The sequence below is a fragment of the Hippoglossus hippoglossus genome, chromosome 2 (assembly GCF_009819705.1).
Source record: "Hippoglossus hippoglossus isolate fHipHip1 chromosome 2, fHipHip1.pri, whole genome shotgun sequence".
Lineage (NCBI taxonomy): Eukaryota > Metazoa > Chordata > Actinopteri > Pleuronectiformes > Pleuronectidae > Hippoglossus > Hippoglossus hippoglossus.
Genome location: NC_047152.1, coordinates 601,600 through 620,577, shown reverse-complemented (window position 1 = coordinate 620,577; position 18,978 = coordinate 601,600). Strand labels below are relative to the sequence as shown.

General features: G+C 45.6%; 1 protein-coding gene across 1 annotated transcript; it reads left to right on the top strand.

Annotated features, from left to right (window-relative positions):
- Positions 1–3,148: 3,148 nt before the first annotated feature.
- Positions 3,149–18,324, top strand: slitrk6 (SLIT and NTRK-like family, member 6). The gene is made up of 2 exons (XM_034612119.1): positions 3,149–3,708; positions 15,771–18,324. Exon 2 carries the CDS (start codon positions 15,786–15,788, stop codon positions 18,309–18,311), a length of 2,526 nt encoding a protein of 841 aa, XP_034468010.1. The 5' UTR covers positions 3,149–3,708; positions 15,771–15,785; the 3' UTR covers positions 18,312–18,324.
- Positions 18,325–18,978: the final 654 nt, after the last annotated feature.

The following is an 18,978-nucleotide window of genomic DNA, read 5'->3' as shown; positions in this document are numbered from 1 at the left end:
GGTAATAACCTCCTCAGCGGACATGATGAAAACCTCGTTGCAAGTCAAACAATCTCAAATTAAACGATAATTTCCAATGTTCAGCCACAGATTTTCAACCCACATCTAATGTGAGAATAGTTGTATGAAGCCTCATATCTGCTGCTTTATTAGACACGCGGGGGGGACATGTAATTGATGGAGCGCTGGTTGGAGCGAAGATTTTTTTTGCTGCCGTTAAGCATACGACGATTGTGAGGAAAATGGGACAGGTGTGTTTGAGCAGACGCCGACAGACGGTTCCCTTGCGAGTGTCACCCCAGTTTCCCCAGTTTGCTTTTTTAGTTTTAATGATGGCGTTCAGTGTACAAAATGTTAAATCAAGATTTACACATGCATTGCAGCCGGGTGCACTTGGCTCGCTGTCTTAAGGCTTACAAACTGCAGCGGGGAGAATCTTGGGAGTCCCGTGGCGAAAAACAAACATGAAAGGAAACCAATGTAAGGCCTCGTAAATAAAATGAATTCAGCCACAGCGTCCGTGTTGATAGACGTGCCGAAGAATTACTGGGCATCTCGGTATGTTGCTTCTTGACCTGATGCAACGCGGGGGACATAGTTGTCACAAGCGGGACGTCAACGCCACCCGAGAGACACTGACAGGGCGTTTGCTCGCAACAACTGCAAAACTCCGGCTTCAACGAACTCCATCAGGTGGAATCAGCGTCTCAAACTGTCTCGGAAACAGTCAAACACCGTCAGCCTCGTATGAGTGGGTTTGTTTCTTTCACTGTGGGGCCCCCTGTTCTCTTATTTTGTCCACCCCCCCGTGACCTAGGTGTTCCCGGAATGTACAAAGTCGCCTTCCAGCGGATTTAACCACACAGCTGAGCGGCAATATGGCATGAAAAACAGGAGATGACACTTGAATTGTGAACAAAGCTTTGAATAATAGATTTGGGTAAAGTTCCGACTTCTTTCTCTTCTTTACCTTTTGGGCAGCTTCCCCTCGCCGGAGCCCAACAAAGACCCATTTATTATATCCAGCCGTCTTGTGCGTGTGCCATCTGCACCACGGCGATGTTAATATTTGCGTTTGATTACGAACAAAGAGCACCTCATCCTGCGATCAAACAACAGATCAATAAAAAAAAAGAGGAAGTAAATAATTAAACCCACCGTGCCCTTGTCGGGATGACGGCAATATCAACAGCTGGCCCCAGTCTGCAAAAAAAAAAAAAAAGAAAGCAAATACAGAACAATGCAGATATGCATCTTATCTTCATATATTTGATTTATTATAAGTTCACGCCCATGTGATAAAGAACCCGCACCGTACTGACAGGGATGCTTAATGGCCTCATCAGTAGTCTTTTTTCAACAAGGGAGAATACAGTGTATTTTCTCTAAAAGAGAATTGGATATGAGCCCTGGGAGTTATTTTGAGTAATATATGTGTAAAAAATGTGCAAAATATGTGTAAATACACAGTGCGACTTAAAATAACTGCTGTTTAAATGGCATGCACTGTTTAAATATTGATTCTATTTTGTAATAAATGCTCGGAACTATTTGCAGAAAACATAATTTTGGATGAGGTTGACTTGTAGGAACAATAAATGATATGTCGGCTAACTTTTTTAATTCTGCAACTAGAATAGCACTTAGTAGTGCACATACCTCCGACTGCCCCCCCCCCCCCCCCCCCCCCCCCCCCTTTTTAAACCACAATTGAATTCATTAAATGCAGCACCGAATTGCACACAAGCATTAAAATCAATGGACATGTTGAAAAAGGCAAACTAGAAAGTGGAAAAAAGAGAGAGAAAAAACCATGGGTTCTTCCGTGACTCATACTTTATCCTTTCCGCAGAGTTTCAAGGTAATCCACCCAGGATTTCCTGGCGAAATCCTTCTAAATATCAAACGAACAAAACAGCGATCCAAATAACCCCTTGGCTGAGAAAAAGAACTTCTCTCTCATAAGCCCTCAAGTATTTTTTTTAAGGTTCTCACATTCCAACCTTTTGTTTCACTCCTGCATCTTAAGCGTTGAACCGCATCCTCTGAGAAGATGAATCTGGGTTGGGTCAGCCAGTGGGGGCAAGCACGGGCTTATAGGCTGCACCACGCCATGCTGCTCCAGATGGGAGTTAAGTTGCACACTGATGCTGAGACAAACTTGGCACAGGCAACAACAAAAAAAAAAACACCACAGCAACGTGAGGGAGAAATTCCCGGCCCATCTGAAAGTGATCAACCAGTGGGCTGCACATGATATCAACCAGAGTTCACACGTAGATGAATCAGCCACTAAAACACCCCCCCAGCCCAAGGTTACTGCCGGTGGGTTTGTTATATCCAAACTGTTTGGCTTTTTAAAGTAATCGCACAGAAGCTTGAGCCGGAATAATTATGATTACACTTTATCGGTCCCTTGGGGGGGGGGTTCAGAGGTCAGGCTGATCCGCAGCTTGGCTGGAGCTGGTGGTGCACTTCAGTGCCATGCTCAAGGACGTAGACCAGCTTGAACTCCCAGTCCGCCGCAGGGTGGGAGCTGTGCTTCGTTTCACAGTGCCGACCCCCCATGACGACTTAATCACTGGACTTTCGAGAAAAAAATGCCCTTCCAGTTTCCTCTCATTGGAACTTTTTCTATCAATTGCAACCTCTGAATATTAAAATGGTCACAGGCCCATTTTCTCATTATGCCTTGGAAGCATTAGCAGTCTGTGTCTATTAAATAAAGCTGTGTATTCATCCTTCTGGCTTGGTGCTACATCCAGGTTATTTAAAGACCATCAAGGCAAGTTTTTGTTTTCTTGATATTTCAAGAACCTCCAAGAGGAGGAGCTCTATGCAATCGCAACAGAGCTTCCCCCAGCTGTGTGAAAAGTGAGGACACATGGACAAGGAAACAGCGGAAGTTGGAATTTCTGTCCTGGTTTTATTAAATCAATATGTGGATGTGTTGCTCACCCGTGCTTCAAAACGCCCTCGCCTTTGCAAAATTCGAAGAAAGGAGGAGGAAAAGGGGCAAACATGCGCAATCCACTCGGAGCACTTGTCATTTTTACGCACTCCACGTGCTTTACTCTGAAAGGCATCACCGGAACTCCTGCTGGTGCACTCTCGCAGGCTTGGCGTTGCTTCCTCCTTCCCCTCTGCCGTGCACCTCCACAGCATGTAAATGACTGAGCAGCTCCACACCGCGCACTGGTCAAGTACAGAGCGCGCAGCGCGGCGCCAGAGGAGGACACGGTGCGCGCTTTTTGTTGTTTCCAGTGGACTTTACGCAGATGAAATAGCCACCTCTTGGTTGTTTTTGTTTTAACCACAACACCGTTTCATTCCCGGGGGCTAAAAACCTGCAACTCGGTCATAATTAAAGTGTGGCTCGGCAGCGGGGAGGAGAGAGAGACACCGATCATCCCGGGACCGGAGTGGAAACCTGTCCCCCGTGCGCAACGGAATATTGAGCCGCTCGCGTGTTTGACAGCTGCGTGGAGACAGTGAGGGGGGACTGACTGTGAAGTTTCCCCCACGAGTGTGTCAGCCTGCTCGTGGACTGCTGAGAAAAAAAGTGTTGTGGAGGGTTGCCCCCCCCACACACACACCACCACCACCCCCTGCTCCAATGCGTCGCTTCCCCGCATCCTGATGGACTGAGAACGGTAGCATTTTTTGGAATAGCCTTCCCTCTTTTTCTTTTTCCATCAGTTTTACTCGGTAAGTCGCGAGGAGAAGCAGGGTCACTAATGAAATATCTGTCTCGTAAAAAAATAATAATTCATGAATGTGCTTAGTTAGTTTCGTTTCTTTTACGGGAAGGTTGCACTCAGCTGTGTTTTGGAGAGGTATGGAATCCAGGCGTCCATTATGGGGCAGGTTCCAACTAGCAGAAGTATGTTATGGAGCAGTTTAAACCATTCCATATTTGACAGCTGAAAATGACTCTCCTTGTAGTGTGTGTGTGTGTGTGTGTGTGTGTGTGGCGATGGGGCTTGTCAGGATGTATTCATCATGTGCACGATGGCACCGGAGTCCTGTAAAAAGATAAAGTGCCCTGGACTTGACAGAGAGGGGACCAGTGAGTTTCCCCCCGAGGGGGGGCTCCATTACCTCGAGCACACCTGGCTGTTTTCCACACGCAGTTACAGTATCTCACGGCACTGTGCAGGCGTATGGTAATGGGGACTGGTGGTGCCTGCACAGTGTCTGTTTTAATACACACTGTTTTATTACAATTCCCTACAGTTATTTGGATATTAATATTATGCGTAAAAATGGCTCTGCTTGTTAACATTTCACTGGCTGACAGCTCCTCTTCTTCTGCTGCTTGGACCCCGAACTAAACGAAGTGGTGGCTTATGAATATGGATTATTGCATGCGAGTGGTCACGGATGTGTTCTTAACAGGGGCGGCATCACGACTTCCAACGCAATTCCGCCAATCAGACAGGAGATGTGTTTTTATTAGATGCGTAATTCCTCGTTTAATGCGTAATTCCTCATTTGCGCTCCCTTTTAAATCTCTTTACACAGCCCTGTTGGTATTTAACATGCATAAACTGAGAGACTAAGATTGGACTGCAGCTTAATTTAATCAGTTTGCACTTTTTAACCATGTGAGGTTGAGGTTGCATTGCCATTTAAGTACAAGTTAATGGAGGGAAGAAGTGTCTAATTAGCTTTTAACTTGTGCGCTGCATAATTGAGTTGGGATCCCAATTGTTTGGTTGGGTGAATCAATGTTTTCGTAATCCAGTGGCTTAGTCTATAAGTGTCCCATAGCATAAATGCATGTACAGCTTAAAGCATTAATGTGCCTGGATGACTTGGGATTCATTATTGATTGATGGGTTTTAAAGAGGCCTGAGCCCATGTGGAGCAATTTAACAGATTATGCAGAACACAAGGGGGGAATGTTGTTTCGCTGCTTTGTTCATCATCCAGTTCCCCCCGCACATGTATCGTCAACAAGATGTCTGCATGTAATGATTTGCATTTACGATGACAGAGCCCATTTTCTTCAGCTTCCAAGGGCCACTGGTTTAATCCCAATAATCATGGAGGGCACTGAGAATATTAGGAAAATAATTATTGGCCGAGTTGTGGAAATCAGATGCTGCAGTGGTAGATGGATCTCTGTCGAGAAAAAAAAAAAAAAATGCTTTTGCACTGAAGGCAACACCTATGCAAACACGATGCATTTTTGAATAGGTGTTGTTGTCATGTGGGAAACAATCCCAGGGAATTGGTGTGATCAGTGCGAGCAGTGTGCAGGTTTAAGAGAGGAGGCATTGGGAAACTTTATCCAAGCACACTACCTTTTTAGAGGGAGGGAGAGAGAGAGCCTGCAGATAAACTGGAAGAGCCTCTGCGTCTCTAAGACACGGAGAGAGTAGGCAGCGCTAGCCCACAGAATATTGAATCAGTCAAAAAAAAAAAGAGGGTTGGAACAAGGGGCAAGGGAGTTGAACTATCTCTTGCCTCTAGAGTGGGCGGATGTCATAATTATCATTTCTCCAGGATTGCTGCGGAGGGCTGCGGGCGCTCGCAGAATCTCTGCAGATACGTGGGTGTAGCGGTGGTGTCGACCCTGTAGGGCAAGCCACATCACTTCCAATACAGAGGACAGAAAGGGACAAGTCCCGCCATAATTGGTGCCCGGGAACACTGCCGGGGCCGCTGCAGGAAGTTGATGGACGGTCAGGGCGAGTAGGCTTACTTATTAAACAAGGCTGCGGGAGTGTGTGCGAGCGCGAGGTCAATAACGCACTCTCGCACACGTGCATGCTAAAGCCATCAGAGTGCGGGGAGCTCTTATCTAGCTATCCCATGTCGGGCTGAAATGAAACAACCTCCCCCTGGCCGGACGCAACAGGTCTCCCCATGTCACATTCTCCATTTTTACTCTCGTTCCCATTCGCTGTTTCAGCCCCCCGAGCAAAACGCAGCTTGGTGACCCCGAAATGAGTAGGGACAAAAGAGAGGGGGGGAGACTAAACCCTGCCTGCCGCTGATTGTATAGCTTCTCGCTTTGAAGTTGGGTGTAAATTGGAGGGAAATAGCTGGTCGGCTGCAGCACTGTAAAAACCGTTCTATATAATTATCAGAGAGGACATTCTGTATCATCTGTTTGTGCTTAGTCACACCTTGTTGCATTGCTGTCGTCCGGGAGTGTGTGTTTGCCTCAAACGACTGGAAGGGAGAAAAAAAAAAAGGCCTCTTTCGGTGAAAGGTTTTCTTGCTCTGAACCTCTCTGTCAAGAGACGTATAGGAGGTGGTAGCTGCAGGCCAGTGGATCTGTTATTGGAGTCTGGCGAGTCAATAGAGTTTGTGCAGGGCTCCAGAAGTTTTTATCCTCGAGAAGCACTTGTGCTCCTTACTTAAGTGATCATCTATCTATCCGTCTATTTGCTGTGTGAATATTAGAAAAACCTGCTGTTTGGAAAGTAGCACGCGCAATACGAGGATGGAATGCTCAGTGAGCAGATTATTTAGGACAATAAACACCCTTCTGCCTTTTGTTTGAAATGCAACACTCCCTTCTGTTGCGTCAGCGTCACGTGTGATGCGTGCATATTCCGTTCCCCAGTACATGCGGTGTTGTCTGTAAATGCGTTTAATCTCCTGTTTCTGTTATGGATGCAAGCGTGATAAAGGTGCGCGGCAGCAATCTGTCCATAAAACAAACAGGGAATTACGGTGTGTTGACTTTTTTTTTTTTCTCTTTTTATATTTGACTTTGATGCTTTATTTCTTGGAACACGTTTGAACAGGAGCTTTCAGAATGCTGTCCAGCCCCCGTCGCTGCCCGCTGTGGCATTCCTGCTTAATTGGTCTTGAAAGGTCCCGTTCGGGAGGACAGTGCAGGTCAGCTCAAGTCTCTGAAGTTGTTAAGTCATCAGACACTCAATTAACTCAGCCGCGGTACCCCATCCAGAAAAAAATGACACAGCGGAGGCAGGAAATACAAATTACCTTGAAATCTGCATTGAAGTAACTTGTCTTCGGTGACCGGACAAGACTTTAATTTAAAAATAAACCTTTTTCATCTGCTTAAATCCCAAACTGGGACTGCAGTACTGGAAAAAGCACTAACCCCCCCACACTAACTCAGACCCCCCGGGATCGTCCTCAGGCTCGCACATCAAAATCAAAACTGTCTTTAACATCCATTGGAGCATCATAGTGTGGATCTCATTGAAAGTCATTTATCGTTTTGTTAATTACCATTATTCAGGTTCATGTCCTCATGTTTTGGCAAAACACAAACAAACATCCTTTTGTGTGCAAATAAATGATCATTTGCATTTTTTTGCAAACTTGTGTCGACTTGATATCTATCAGTGTTCTCATGATCTAACCAGCTCATCCAGTCGGGGGCTGTCAAAGTGGATCCACGCACCAGTCGTCCTCCTGCGCATGCTTTCTACCCGTCAATCCAGAGGCTCCGTCTCCGTCTGTGTGCCGTTTGAGTCGGTGCCGTCTTGATTCTGGCAGCTCCACTGAGTCGTGTTATGTCCATTGATCATGCACTGGATTTCCTTCAGGCAAAATTTGCATCAGGGTGTCAGGGTGACGGGCTGGAGTTTCACTCGTGTGGGCTCCGCGTCACAAAGCGACCTATACTGATCCCAGTAAACATGATTCATCCCTGTGTCAGAGATAGGGAGATAGGCAGAGCTCATTAACAATCAGAATAGGGGGGCGTACATGATCCAACCTGCGGTTTTCTGTGCGAGGTAAAACGTGCCAGTGCACGTTTTCCAAGCAATAAAGTATAGACAGTGACTTTGTGCTAATCCCCTGTCCAGGCATTTGTTTTTCTACATTACAAGAGCTCGAGGAACTATGGATATGCTTTGCTATGTTAGCTGAAGGCTAATCCACAGTGCTCAACATCGGGGCACTATTATTTTTGTTTATTTACATCTCTATATATATATTCTTTTGTATTCCTCTCAAGGACATGCTTGGACTCAACATATTCAAATATGTATCACCTCTATAAAATATTAAAGGGTACAGCTACCTGCCAAAATTTACAGATTCAATTTGGACAGTAATGAGGTCACTGTAACCATCAGTGAAATATAACAAAGAAACTTAAATACAAACAGATCTCATGCAGTCACTTAGTAGCTTCAACCATTAGCTGCAGTAAACGGACGGGGCCCTCGGTTTGCATTCTTCATTTCGTCCATGTTACATTTCGTCTTCTGAGAGCTTACAGACGCGGACGAATCAGTCCAAATCAACTTGACCAGCGGGAACTTTCCGGGAGGGCAGTGTAGCCAATAGTTCCAGAGTTAGTTACGGGTCTGCCAATTAGGGATGCCACGAGCATAAGACATACGTGCACAACACTGTGATCTGTCATTAAACAGCTGGTACTGTAAGTGTGCTTACAGTGTGCTCCCAGTGTGTTTGTGTGTGCATAGAAGTTCAGGGACATAAGCTTACAAGTCATTCTCCATCACACAACAAACCCAAAAAGACTTGTTTGGTTGGACTGACACGCCAATTAAAAAACATTCAAGCAGCCCAATTATTTCCTGTTTTCCAGCTTATGGCGCACATCTTTTACACAGCATTTCTTTTTATAGGCTGCTTTGTAATATCAAATGAAGTTTGCTTATCAAATTACATGCATGTTTTGCAGACAATGTAAACCATTGAATGAGCTGCCTCTCAGCCCTGTTGGTTGTTGACACTCCGGACCGTTCCGGGGCGGTGCCTTGTTTTTTCCATAGTGTTTATGCTCAGTAAGCAGGTCTGTCCGCCTGTAACGCTCGGCTCCTTTCAGACTGAAGCATGCGTATCAGGCAGCAGATCTACACCTATTTCTGGAGTGAGTCATAAGACTGCCATTACAATCCACCCTGTGGCCCTTTTTGCCCTCTGCGGGTGGATTTCTTCTTCCAACAACATCAATTCTGAGAAAAGAATGTGAAGTACTTGCTGAACTAATTAAAGGTTTAATATGTAACAATTATTTATTAAAACGTCTAAAAACGACTAGAAGTAAGTTATATATATTGTTTACTTTGTGTATCCCAATTTTATTCAAGGTAACGGGACGTTTTCATCGCCTTTTTGTAGTTTTGTCCATCAATGCTACAACTTAGGGTGCAAATGACAAATGATGAAGGGGAAACACGGTCGTTTTTTTCCCCTTTCACTGTTAGTATGGGTCACTCATAACCAACCACAATAATCTGTTTCCTGCATAACGTTCATAAATCTAACATACAATCCCTCATTCATGAATTAGCCTGTTAGCTGTATTTTACTCGGAGATGATGGCGAATAGAACTCTCGTGGTCCCATGCTGCTTTCAAGATCGTCATCGAACTGTAGGTCTTCTGTTGTTGTTGAGATTCAGAGACCCCTAGCAGCCAATTATCACCAAGATAGTATTGCTGTGCATCAGTCATGAGGAAAACTGTGCTTGAACCTATTTATGTGCCAGAGTTTCCAGATGCAGCTGTATTGTGTATTCTGAATGAATTATCTACAATTTACCAGCCCTGCTGGGCACCGGTGAGTCACTCCTGAATAGGAAGCATCCCTCTTTTTCTTTTAAGGGACAATTAAGTCCACTGGAAATATACATCTGTTTGGTGCAGATGTGTTTTTTTCCCCTAACAAATGCACCTTGATGCCACTATACACTGGTGTAATCCGCCCGCTCATTTCTGGAGAACTAATTACTGCGCATTAGTTAAACAGACCATTTGAAATGCAGGCCTGCTAAATCACGCTTGCCAGGGGAGCCGAGCCGGTTCCCTCCCTCCACACACAGCCTTTGTGCTGCTATTATTAGTCGTATCATGCATATGTTCTCAATCAGACGTTGAGGCCCACCAGCAGAGAACAGTCGGGAGGCGATGCAGTACACAAGGGAGAGCGAGTGGAACTGTTTCTTTACTTGTAACACACAGGTATATAAGGTTCCCTCTCTGTAAGGCATTTTCAGTTCATCAGGCCCCGCTGCTCACACTGCCGCTCATCGCACCAGCTGTTAGAACTGCTGCATGACATGAGAGAGGACAAAGCTGATCTGTCTCTCTAAGCAGGCCCCTCTGATGACATTTGTAAAGATGCCCCCCCCCCCCTTGTAACACCCAGCAGAGCACGGGACGTCGTCTTCGCTCCCCTGGCCGCAAAGGCTGTGTGCTCACACCGCTGCCAGAAAGAATCGTTATGTCTGCATGGTGGAGCAGCTGACGGAGGGACTATGGGACGCTGCAGCCTGACTCCTATCCAGGTGGAGAATGTGGGGTTGATTTAGAGGCACACATGGTTTGGTCCGGTCGGTTTTGAGTTTTCCTCGAGCTGCAAAGGGGGGGCTCAGTGGGTTTCTCGAAAGGAAAGCAGATGGATACAAAAAATAAAGCCACTTTTTGAACTCGGTGGAGCGTGCGCTCTTTCTCTGCACCCTTCCCTCAAACACCAAAGCTGTGTAGCCATAAGCTGTAAGCCAGCCACCGTGATAAGAGCGCATATTCTCGGTGCCACAATATTGCATAAGCTCAGACCCTTCCCCACGCAGTTCTCACTAATGAGTGTAAGAAAAATATTCTGTTTGAAAACAATTTGTGCCTCCTCGGAGTCCTGCGTCATTGTGTTTGATCCTTGTTACGGAGAACAGATTAAATCTACATTTTTATGTGTAGATGATATGCCCGTATATAAAACACCATTTATACGATTCCGACGGGGGACCTCAGACTTCGGTGAATTCAAATCGACTCCCCACCAGCCTCGCGTCTGTCAAGACCCATAAATCACCAGGACTGCAGGTAGCCCTGGCAATGAGGAGGACTGAGGTCATAAAATGTTAAGGACCGAGGTTGACTGCGAGGCCTTTTGCAACAAGCCGAGACCCAAGAACATTCCGGGGAGTATCCACAAGATATCCACACGATGCGTTTGACGCGCAAATGCGGAGTGACTGTTATCAGTCTTGACGGAGTTGGGAGAACGGCTCTATCTGTCGGCTGCCACGAGGGATAACAAGCCTTTTATTCTTGTACATCAAGTTGCCTCACGCTACACAAAAAGGAATTAGACTTCTGCCTTATGGGCTATTTGCGGTTCCAGCAGGCTGACTTTACTTACTTTGACAGTGACGACGACAGGGCATGACTACGGGATGTGTTCATGTTATCTAAAAATAATGTCTCCGACTGTCAACTGGGAAATGCGCACGCTAATCGGTACAGTTCAAAACCCAGGTTCGTGTTTTGCTTGTCATACACTGTGTCTATATTGTGTGTGTGCGTGCAAACCATGACAAATGTATAGGGGATAAAAAATACTGCAGTGCTCTGGACGTCTGGTGCATGAAGCGTACAAAATCAATGGGAAGCAAGGGCACCGGGCTCTTCAGTAAAGAATACATGTTCAAGACAGGGACCTCTTGCTTTCCAGCTGTGGGGCGAATGCCACTGGCTTTCAGTTGTTTGTGAGTGCGTCCATTAATCCTGCAAACAGGATGGATTGAGCAGGAGAGAATATCAAGATGATGTTTGTGAGCGTCGACACAATTGCGATTTTTTTTTTTAATGCGAGTTCATTTTACCGCTGGTTTCTCGTGAGACCAGTCGTAACGGTGAATCTAATATCTCAAGCATAACTACCACTTTCGGTGGCGCACAAGTCGACAGCCGAGAAGAAAATGAAATTGCATAAAGCACAAAATAAACAAGCACACGAGGTGAGGTCAGTCATAGAGTAGGATGCAGTGTAGGCTGCCTTACTGAAGTGCCATGATGACACTAGACTTTTAACAGCAGCAGGACTCCGCTATCTTGTGCACAAACCTAGACGACATGAGGGCTTGGTCTTGCAGCTGAATTACACATTTGACCCGATTGTAAAGGCCTTTTAGACCAATAAAATAAATTAAAAAAAGCAACTTGAACACACCATTGGGAGTGATGTGCGGGCTTGTTTCTGTTCGTCCACTCCATTGGGACGTTCTCTTCCTGATTTATTGCCCGTTAACATCGGTGCCGCTTTTTTTAAGCATTGAGTAAAAGGAGTGTATTATGTGCAATCTAATCAATATGGAAAGACAGCAGTTTCTCAGGGGTCTGCCAGTTTCCGCTCTGCACTGTTGGAAGTATCTGCGCGGCATACGACCATGTGTATTCATGACTTCTCCGTGGGAGAGCCCTTGCAAGAATCGACACTGCGTCGCGATGCCACACCGGACTAATGGGGGGTGTTTCATAACACGGAGAAGTTTACGGTGCAGTGAAATAGTGGCTGGTGCCAAATAAAGTGTGAACATGTCATTTATTATGGGTGTGCAAGTGGCAAACGCCTATTGTGTGTGTCACAGAGCCTGTAGAGGGGCTCGGTGTGTGATAATAACTCCATCAGCAGAGTTTTCTCCTCCACTTTGCCGCCGCTGTCTTTCCCTCGTCTCATTTGATGTTGGACGGCGAGTTGGCTCCGCGCGCATGATGGGAGATCTCATAGGGCTTCAGTGGATCTCTAATTGAATTGTCTGAACAGCAAGAGATGCACATTTGAAATCCGGGGAGAAGGAGAGTGTGCGGCGGGAGAGGCTGGCACCGGAAGAGCATTTCATCTCCCACGTCACGCTGAGTTCCACGCAGCATTGATTGCCTGGAAAAATGGATCAGTTAGACGAGTCTGTTTTGAAATACAGAACAAAGATTGCATGCGGCTAATGCCTTTCCGTATCTGCCCTCAGCAGCGTGTTATCATGCAGTAGGGCGATAGCATCTGTTAATAGTCTTTGTTTCATTTCGCATTGTCTTACGAACCATCGGGGGTCACAGAGGTGAGTGCCTCGGGCGCCATGACCACCGCCCGACTCCCGAATGAGGGAGAAATGCAGACAAATGATGGAAAATGGCCAAAGATATTTTTTTGGCAGCAGCTTTGAGAGCTCCTTCTCTCTGTGTCATTACTGTCAAAGCAATGCTTTTACAATACGTTTGACAAATTATAATTCTGCGTCTCATTATATTTTTCACCGCATTATCTTTATGGTTCGCCATTGTAACTTCACATTCTTCCTCCTTTCAAAACCTGATCTGCCCTCATGTCTTATATTTCCGAACACAATGGATAATGGAGTGTACATGGAATGTTAATTTTTTTTAATTTGTTATTCTTTAAGCATATTAATATAATCAGTGAACAGCTATGAAGTGTTGTTCACGACTGCGTAATTAAAGTCTAATGGTTTATAATGCAATATGCTTGGTTGTATTTGTAAAAAAATAATCGTATGAAGATTTAAAATTGGTAATTATCGCGATAAATAGATGGATCACATTGTTATTTATTTCAAGTTTGAAGAATTTCTTTTTCCGTTTTTGCTCCTGAGTGAAGGTTGTGGTTTAAAACACTCCTCTATGGGCAGGGAGTGTCAAACACCTGATAAACAGGGACAGATGTGACAAAGTTACACAATGCATTATATCAATATTTATTGGATTTTTGTCATAATGACAACATATAATATTGTGAAAGGTGTAGATATTGTTCAATTCCCCAGCCCTAATGTGTCAGTTGACAAGAGTCCCCTGAAGATCACTGCTTACCATTTGAGAAACCACGAGAAACAATCCCGTTTTTTTTTTTGTTCATGAGTTATAATTAGCTGCCTTTTTTTTTAGAAAAGATTGCTCAATAGTGGGTCTCCCTATTCTTGTGCTGCTGTGCAAACCCGACTCCGAGCACTGGCTGTCCCCCGGAGGCGAGAACGACTAATTACTCTGGTGTAATCTGTCTGATGTTGTGGTAATACCGACAACAGATAACTATGTACTTTATGTAACCCTCTGTAGATGGTCAGTGGTGATACTGTAATTATTCTTTTGTATATTTCATATAGTAAGGTGTTTTTTTTTTTGTAAACATTCATTTGTATATTTCATATGATAACAGGAGTGTGTTAACATTGATCTTACTGTCTTAAATTTGATGTGATGATGACCGTTTCATATCCCCCAGTGTCCTCTTTGATATTTTAGTGCCTCTCAGGTCCGTCTATCTCGGCTGGTGTGACCTTGGGGAGATGGTGTTGACTTTGGTTTTCATCGACAATCTTGAGTATTGTCAACAGCACCAAAAAACAGACAAAGTCAAACAGGCAAAGAGGTGAAATGGAAAAGAGGCGTGGAAAGGACATGCTGTGTTTATTCCTGCTCTGGCCCTTCCATGCATGGTGGTGCTGCCCCTCAAATCACTTGTGTATGATTGTAGAGTTAGAAAACAAACTATTATTCTGTATTTTGGGATGTTTTTCCCGCGATAGCATGGAATAGACCATACATCCACGTGTGTAAGATATGTTAAGCAGTGCCACTGGAAAATAGGGTTCCACTTGAAAGCCCTATTTGGGCGGCATAGGGCTTTCAAACACGCGTAAGAGACTTTATCTCTCAGAGGTCCTGTGGGGCTAACCAAACTTATCTCATGTAACTACTGTAATCTGATAGGGCACAACTTCTAACTTTTAAAGACAAGTATTTGGCCAGTATGTGTTGAGTTGGAACAAGGCTCGCCTTGTCAAGTCAGAATTCAATTTTCGGGTCGCTAATCAAATTTTGTTTACGCCAACACACGTGTTTTCTTGACATCCTTCCAAACTCTTATCCCTTTTATCTTCCAAGGGTGGATATTTAGTTATCCTTGATCATGGGAAGAATCCATCTCATGACTTCTCCACCAGTTCCCCCTTGAGTGTGTTGCTGCCCAGTCAAATTAGTGTGATGGATTTAGATGTGTTGCTGTGAGCGCCCGGGTCAATAAAAACCACATTTCGGTGTTTCCCCCCCCCCCGTCTATCCACATAAATCCTGCTCACGGCGAAGTTGGTCGGTTCGGGGGAAAGTTCGGGAACTTTGTAGTATAGCAAATCTGATAGATCAATTTCAGCCTGGTTTGTGATCGGTCCACTCGAGCCTTGAGCTAATCTGTTGAACAATAAAGCCATTAATTTCCAGTGGACTCAAAATGGCCTTCACTGACTTCTGCATTTGTATGACTAACACCGAGTTTTTTTTTTTGTATGTACCATTATCCCACTGTGAGTCACCGGGGGAAGAGATGCTGTCTTAATGTCATTGCTCACCCTGTGCAATGTATTTACTCATCGCTAAAATTGCCGGGGTCCGTGCGGATTCTGTGGATTCCGATGACTCTTTTTATACGGATTATTAGGATTCCCATTAACAGCTACACTTGGTTACACTGCCATTCTTCATGTCCACACAGGAAAGTGTTGCTCAGTAGTTTAGAGGCCACATAGGGGTAAAAGACGGAGAAAGAAATGAACATATAATCATGATGAGCTTATCACGATGCATTTAAATTGGCAAAAAGTAAAATCTGTAGAATAGTAGGATTGTGATGCTGGTTTTGCTTTTTCACGTTATATATTTTTCATGCGTTTCCCCCCCGTGTTAAGACAATTTGACACTACACAAATGCTTCCCTCCAACACGAGTGTGACTTCCCTCCATGCATATGATGCACCCATAAATGTCATTTTTGCGTTGTTACACTTTTTACACGTACAACAGCCAAAGTTCAAGTATTGTAACACATGAAATTTTTATCTCGGGGATTGCACGTCACTCCGTCTCAGGCATGTAAATAGAATGATTATTCAGAAACAGACATTTAATTCATGTCGTCTTGTATAACAACGTTCATATAATGTTCTGTTTTCTCTCCTCCCCCCCCACCCCCCACCCCTTCTGCCCATGCTTCTATCCTTTTCTCCACAGATATCTCAGCCCGAAATGCTGCCCTGTATTATTTTCATCGCCTTGTTTGTCACTGCGGTCCAATCCCAAGATATCCATCCCTCACAGGCATCATCCGCGATTAGCGAGTCTTGTGACTCCTTGTGCTCCTGCGAGGGGAAAGATGGCATCCTTCATATTAACTGCGAGCAGAGAAACATCAGCAAGATCTCCCAGATCAAAGTCCCGGCAGGTGTGCCCTTCCACCTGAACCTTTACAAAAATGACTTGGTTGAGCTGCGTGCAGAGGAAATGGAAGGGCTTAACAATGCCCTGTCGCTGCACATCGGGGGTAACAGCATACAAGAGCTGGAACCGGGGGTCTTTAGCACTCTTAGTTCGCTGAAGAAACTCCACATAAATAGCAATTTCCTCGTCACCTTGAAAGAGGACACTTTTCAAGGCCTGGTGAATTTGGAGTTCCTCCAGGCGGACACTAATTTCATCCAGGTCATCGAGCCGGGGGCCTTCAACAAACTGATCCGCCTCAAGGTCCTCATCCTGAACGATAATTCCATCGAGTTTTTACCCAACAACATTTTCCGGTTCGTGCCCCTCACACACCTGGACCTGCGTGGAAACAAGCTCCAGACACTGCCCTACGTCGGGTTCTTGGAGCACATCGGAAGGATAATGGAACTTCTCCTCGAGGACAATGACTGGGTCTGTGACTGTGACATTTTACATTTGAAAATATGGATGGAGAACATGAGGGCCCAGTCAGCAATCGGGGACGTGGTCTGTAGCACGCCGCATCACCTTAAGGGAACCATTCTGGCAAAGGTGAAGCGGGACGTCTTGTGCCCGTCCCACGCGGATATCAACCTGGAGGAGCCGTCAAAGTCACTAGATATGGTTGTTACTCCCTCGTCCAAAGTGTCTCCGAATCCTAAGTTGATCAACGCCAAAGACGACGCCAAGGCACCGACACCCTCCCACTTTCCTGGCAGTCCCTGTGTGGAACACTGCTCCTGCCACAATCACCCCGTGGTTGGGTTTTTGATGCATTGTCAGGACAGAGGGATCCAAAAGGTGTCGGATATCGGAATACTTCAGCAGAGCCCCACAAAGCTGGTCATGACGGGAAACATGATCCAGAAACTCTTGAAATATGATTTTGTCACGTATGACAGTTTGGAATTGCTCAACCTGGCGAACAACAGAATTGATTACGTAGATAATGAAACTTTCCTCAGCCTGAGCAGTTTGAAAAAGCTCTACCTGAACGGCAACAGGATTGAAAAGCTGTTCTCCACAATGTTTGTGGGGCTGCACAACCTTGAATTCCTGTATCTGGAATACAACCTTATCAAAGAGATCGCTCCGGGCACATTTAATCCCCTGCCAAACCTGAAGCTCTTGTCATTAAATAACAATCTGCTCAGCTCTCTTCCGGCGCAGATATTTCGCAATGTGCCCCTCACCAAGTTAAACCTGAGGAAGAATCTACTTATGCACCTGCCAGTAAGCAACGTGCTTGATCAACTCGACGCACTCGAGCAGATTTATTTAGAGGACAACCCCTGGGACTGCAGCTGTGACTTGCTCAGCCTCAAACAATGGGTGGAGAAACTCAGAAAGGACACGGTGGTGGGTTCCATTTTGTGTCACACCCCAAAGAATGCGATGCAGGCTGAGCTGAGGAGCCTGCGTCATGAGATGCTGTGTCCTGGTTTAGGGACGTACTACCCAGGTGAGGAGAGTGTGACAGCCACGCTGGGGCCTGACAGCATTGGCAAGGGTTTTTTCAGCCCACTCACGGACACTGTCCCCCTCTCTGTGCTCATCTTGAGCCTTCTTATTCTTGCTCTCATGGTTATATTCTGCTCTGCCGGGCTGGTGGTGTTTGTGGTTCACCGGCGGCGGAGAAGGGCCAAGAAAAAAGCAGCGGAGGAGCAGCCAAGAGAAAACACCAACAGTAGTCCCATCCACTTACACTACAGCATGTATGGGCAGAAAACCACACACCACACTCTGACCCAGAGAACTGGGTCTGCAACTCTGTATGAGGACAGATCACACAGTCCCATTGTTCAGATCTGCCGCAACCCCACCTACTGCTCCCAGCACAAGGAACATGACGCAGATTTGGATTATAGCCTCGACGAGCCCAGCGGCAAGCATCACGTCTGCCGGAGCATCATGGAGAAAGAGAACACTTCTCCCCTGACGGGGAACCCCAGCTCAAAGTTCAGACCCATGACCGGAGAGTGCCCTGCAGAGTTTGTCACGCTCGGGAACCCCAACTCTCTGTACAGGAACATCCTCGAGAAGGAGAAGGAGCTGCAGCAGCTCGGAATAACCGAGTACCTTCGGAAAAACATGCCCCAGCTTCAGTCCGCCGTGGACATGCACGTCCCTGGGCACCAGGAGGAGTTAAAGCTAATGGAGACAATTATGTACTCGAGGCCGCGCAAGGTCATGCTCGAGCAAACTAAGAACGAGTACTTTGAACTTAAGGCTAACCTGCATTCTGAGCCAGACTACTTGGAGGTTCTGGAGCATCAAACTGCATTTAACTGAGCTTAGGCAGAAAAAAAAACGATATATATATATTGTGTTTTGAACCAAGTGCCTTGTCCCGTTTGCCCTGCTGTACGTTCCACAGTGTGAAATATGTATCATGGGCACATCACTTTAAGTTTAACAGTAGCACAGAATGTAACTGGGTTATATATTTTTTTTGTTGTTGTTACTATCTATTGACAGCCATTTTATGTAGCTGGTGAAAGGTGTCATATATATTTTTGGCCAAATGTAACTTACAGGAAGCTGTCGCAGTCTGTTGAGCAGGCCTCTTTGGAATCCACTCAATCAAGGTTTTATGATTGATTAAATTGTCATGGCTTTATCGCAGCCAAATGAATTGATTCCCCCCCCCCCACACACACACACACACACACACACACCCTACATCTGAGGATAAAGCAGATGTTTGGGAAGAAATGAGTGAATTTCAATCACCACTTGACCCAGAAATGCTGTTTAATCAGTCTATCCTGGCTCAGTGTGACCTGATTAGACCCCCCCCCCCCTGTCAACATAAGCCAGATGGAAAGCTGAAACCAGAATGCTCATTGTGCCGCGGAGTCAGCAAAAAAACGCCAACTGTACATTGGAAAAAAGCACTGATACGAGTGCAGCTCCACCGCTGTTCTCCTGTCAGTCCCTCTGACGGACCTATCGCGCC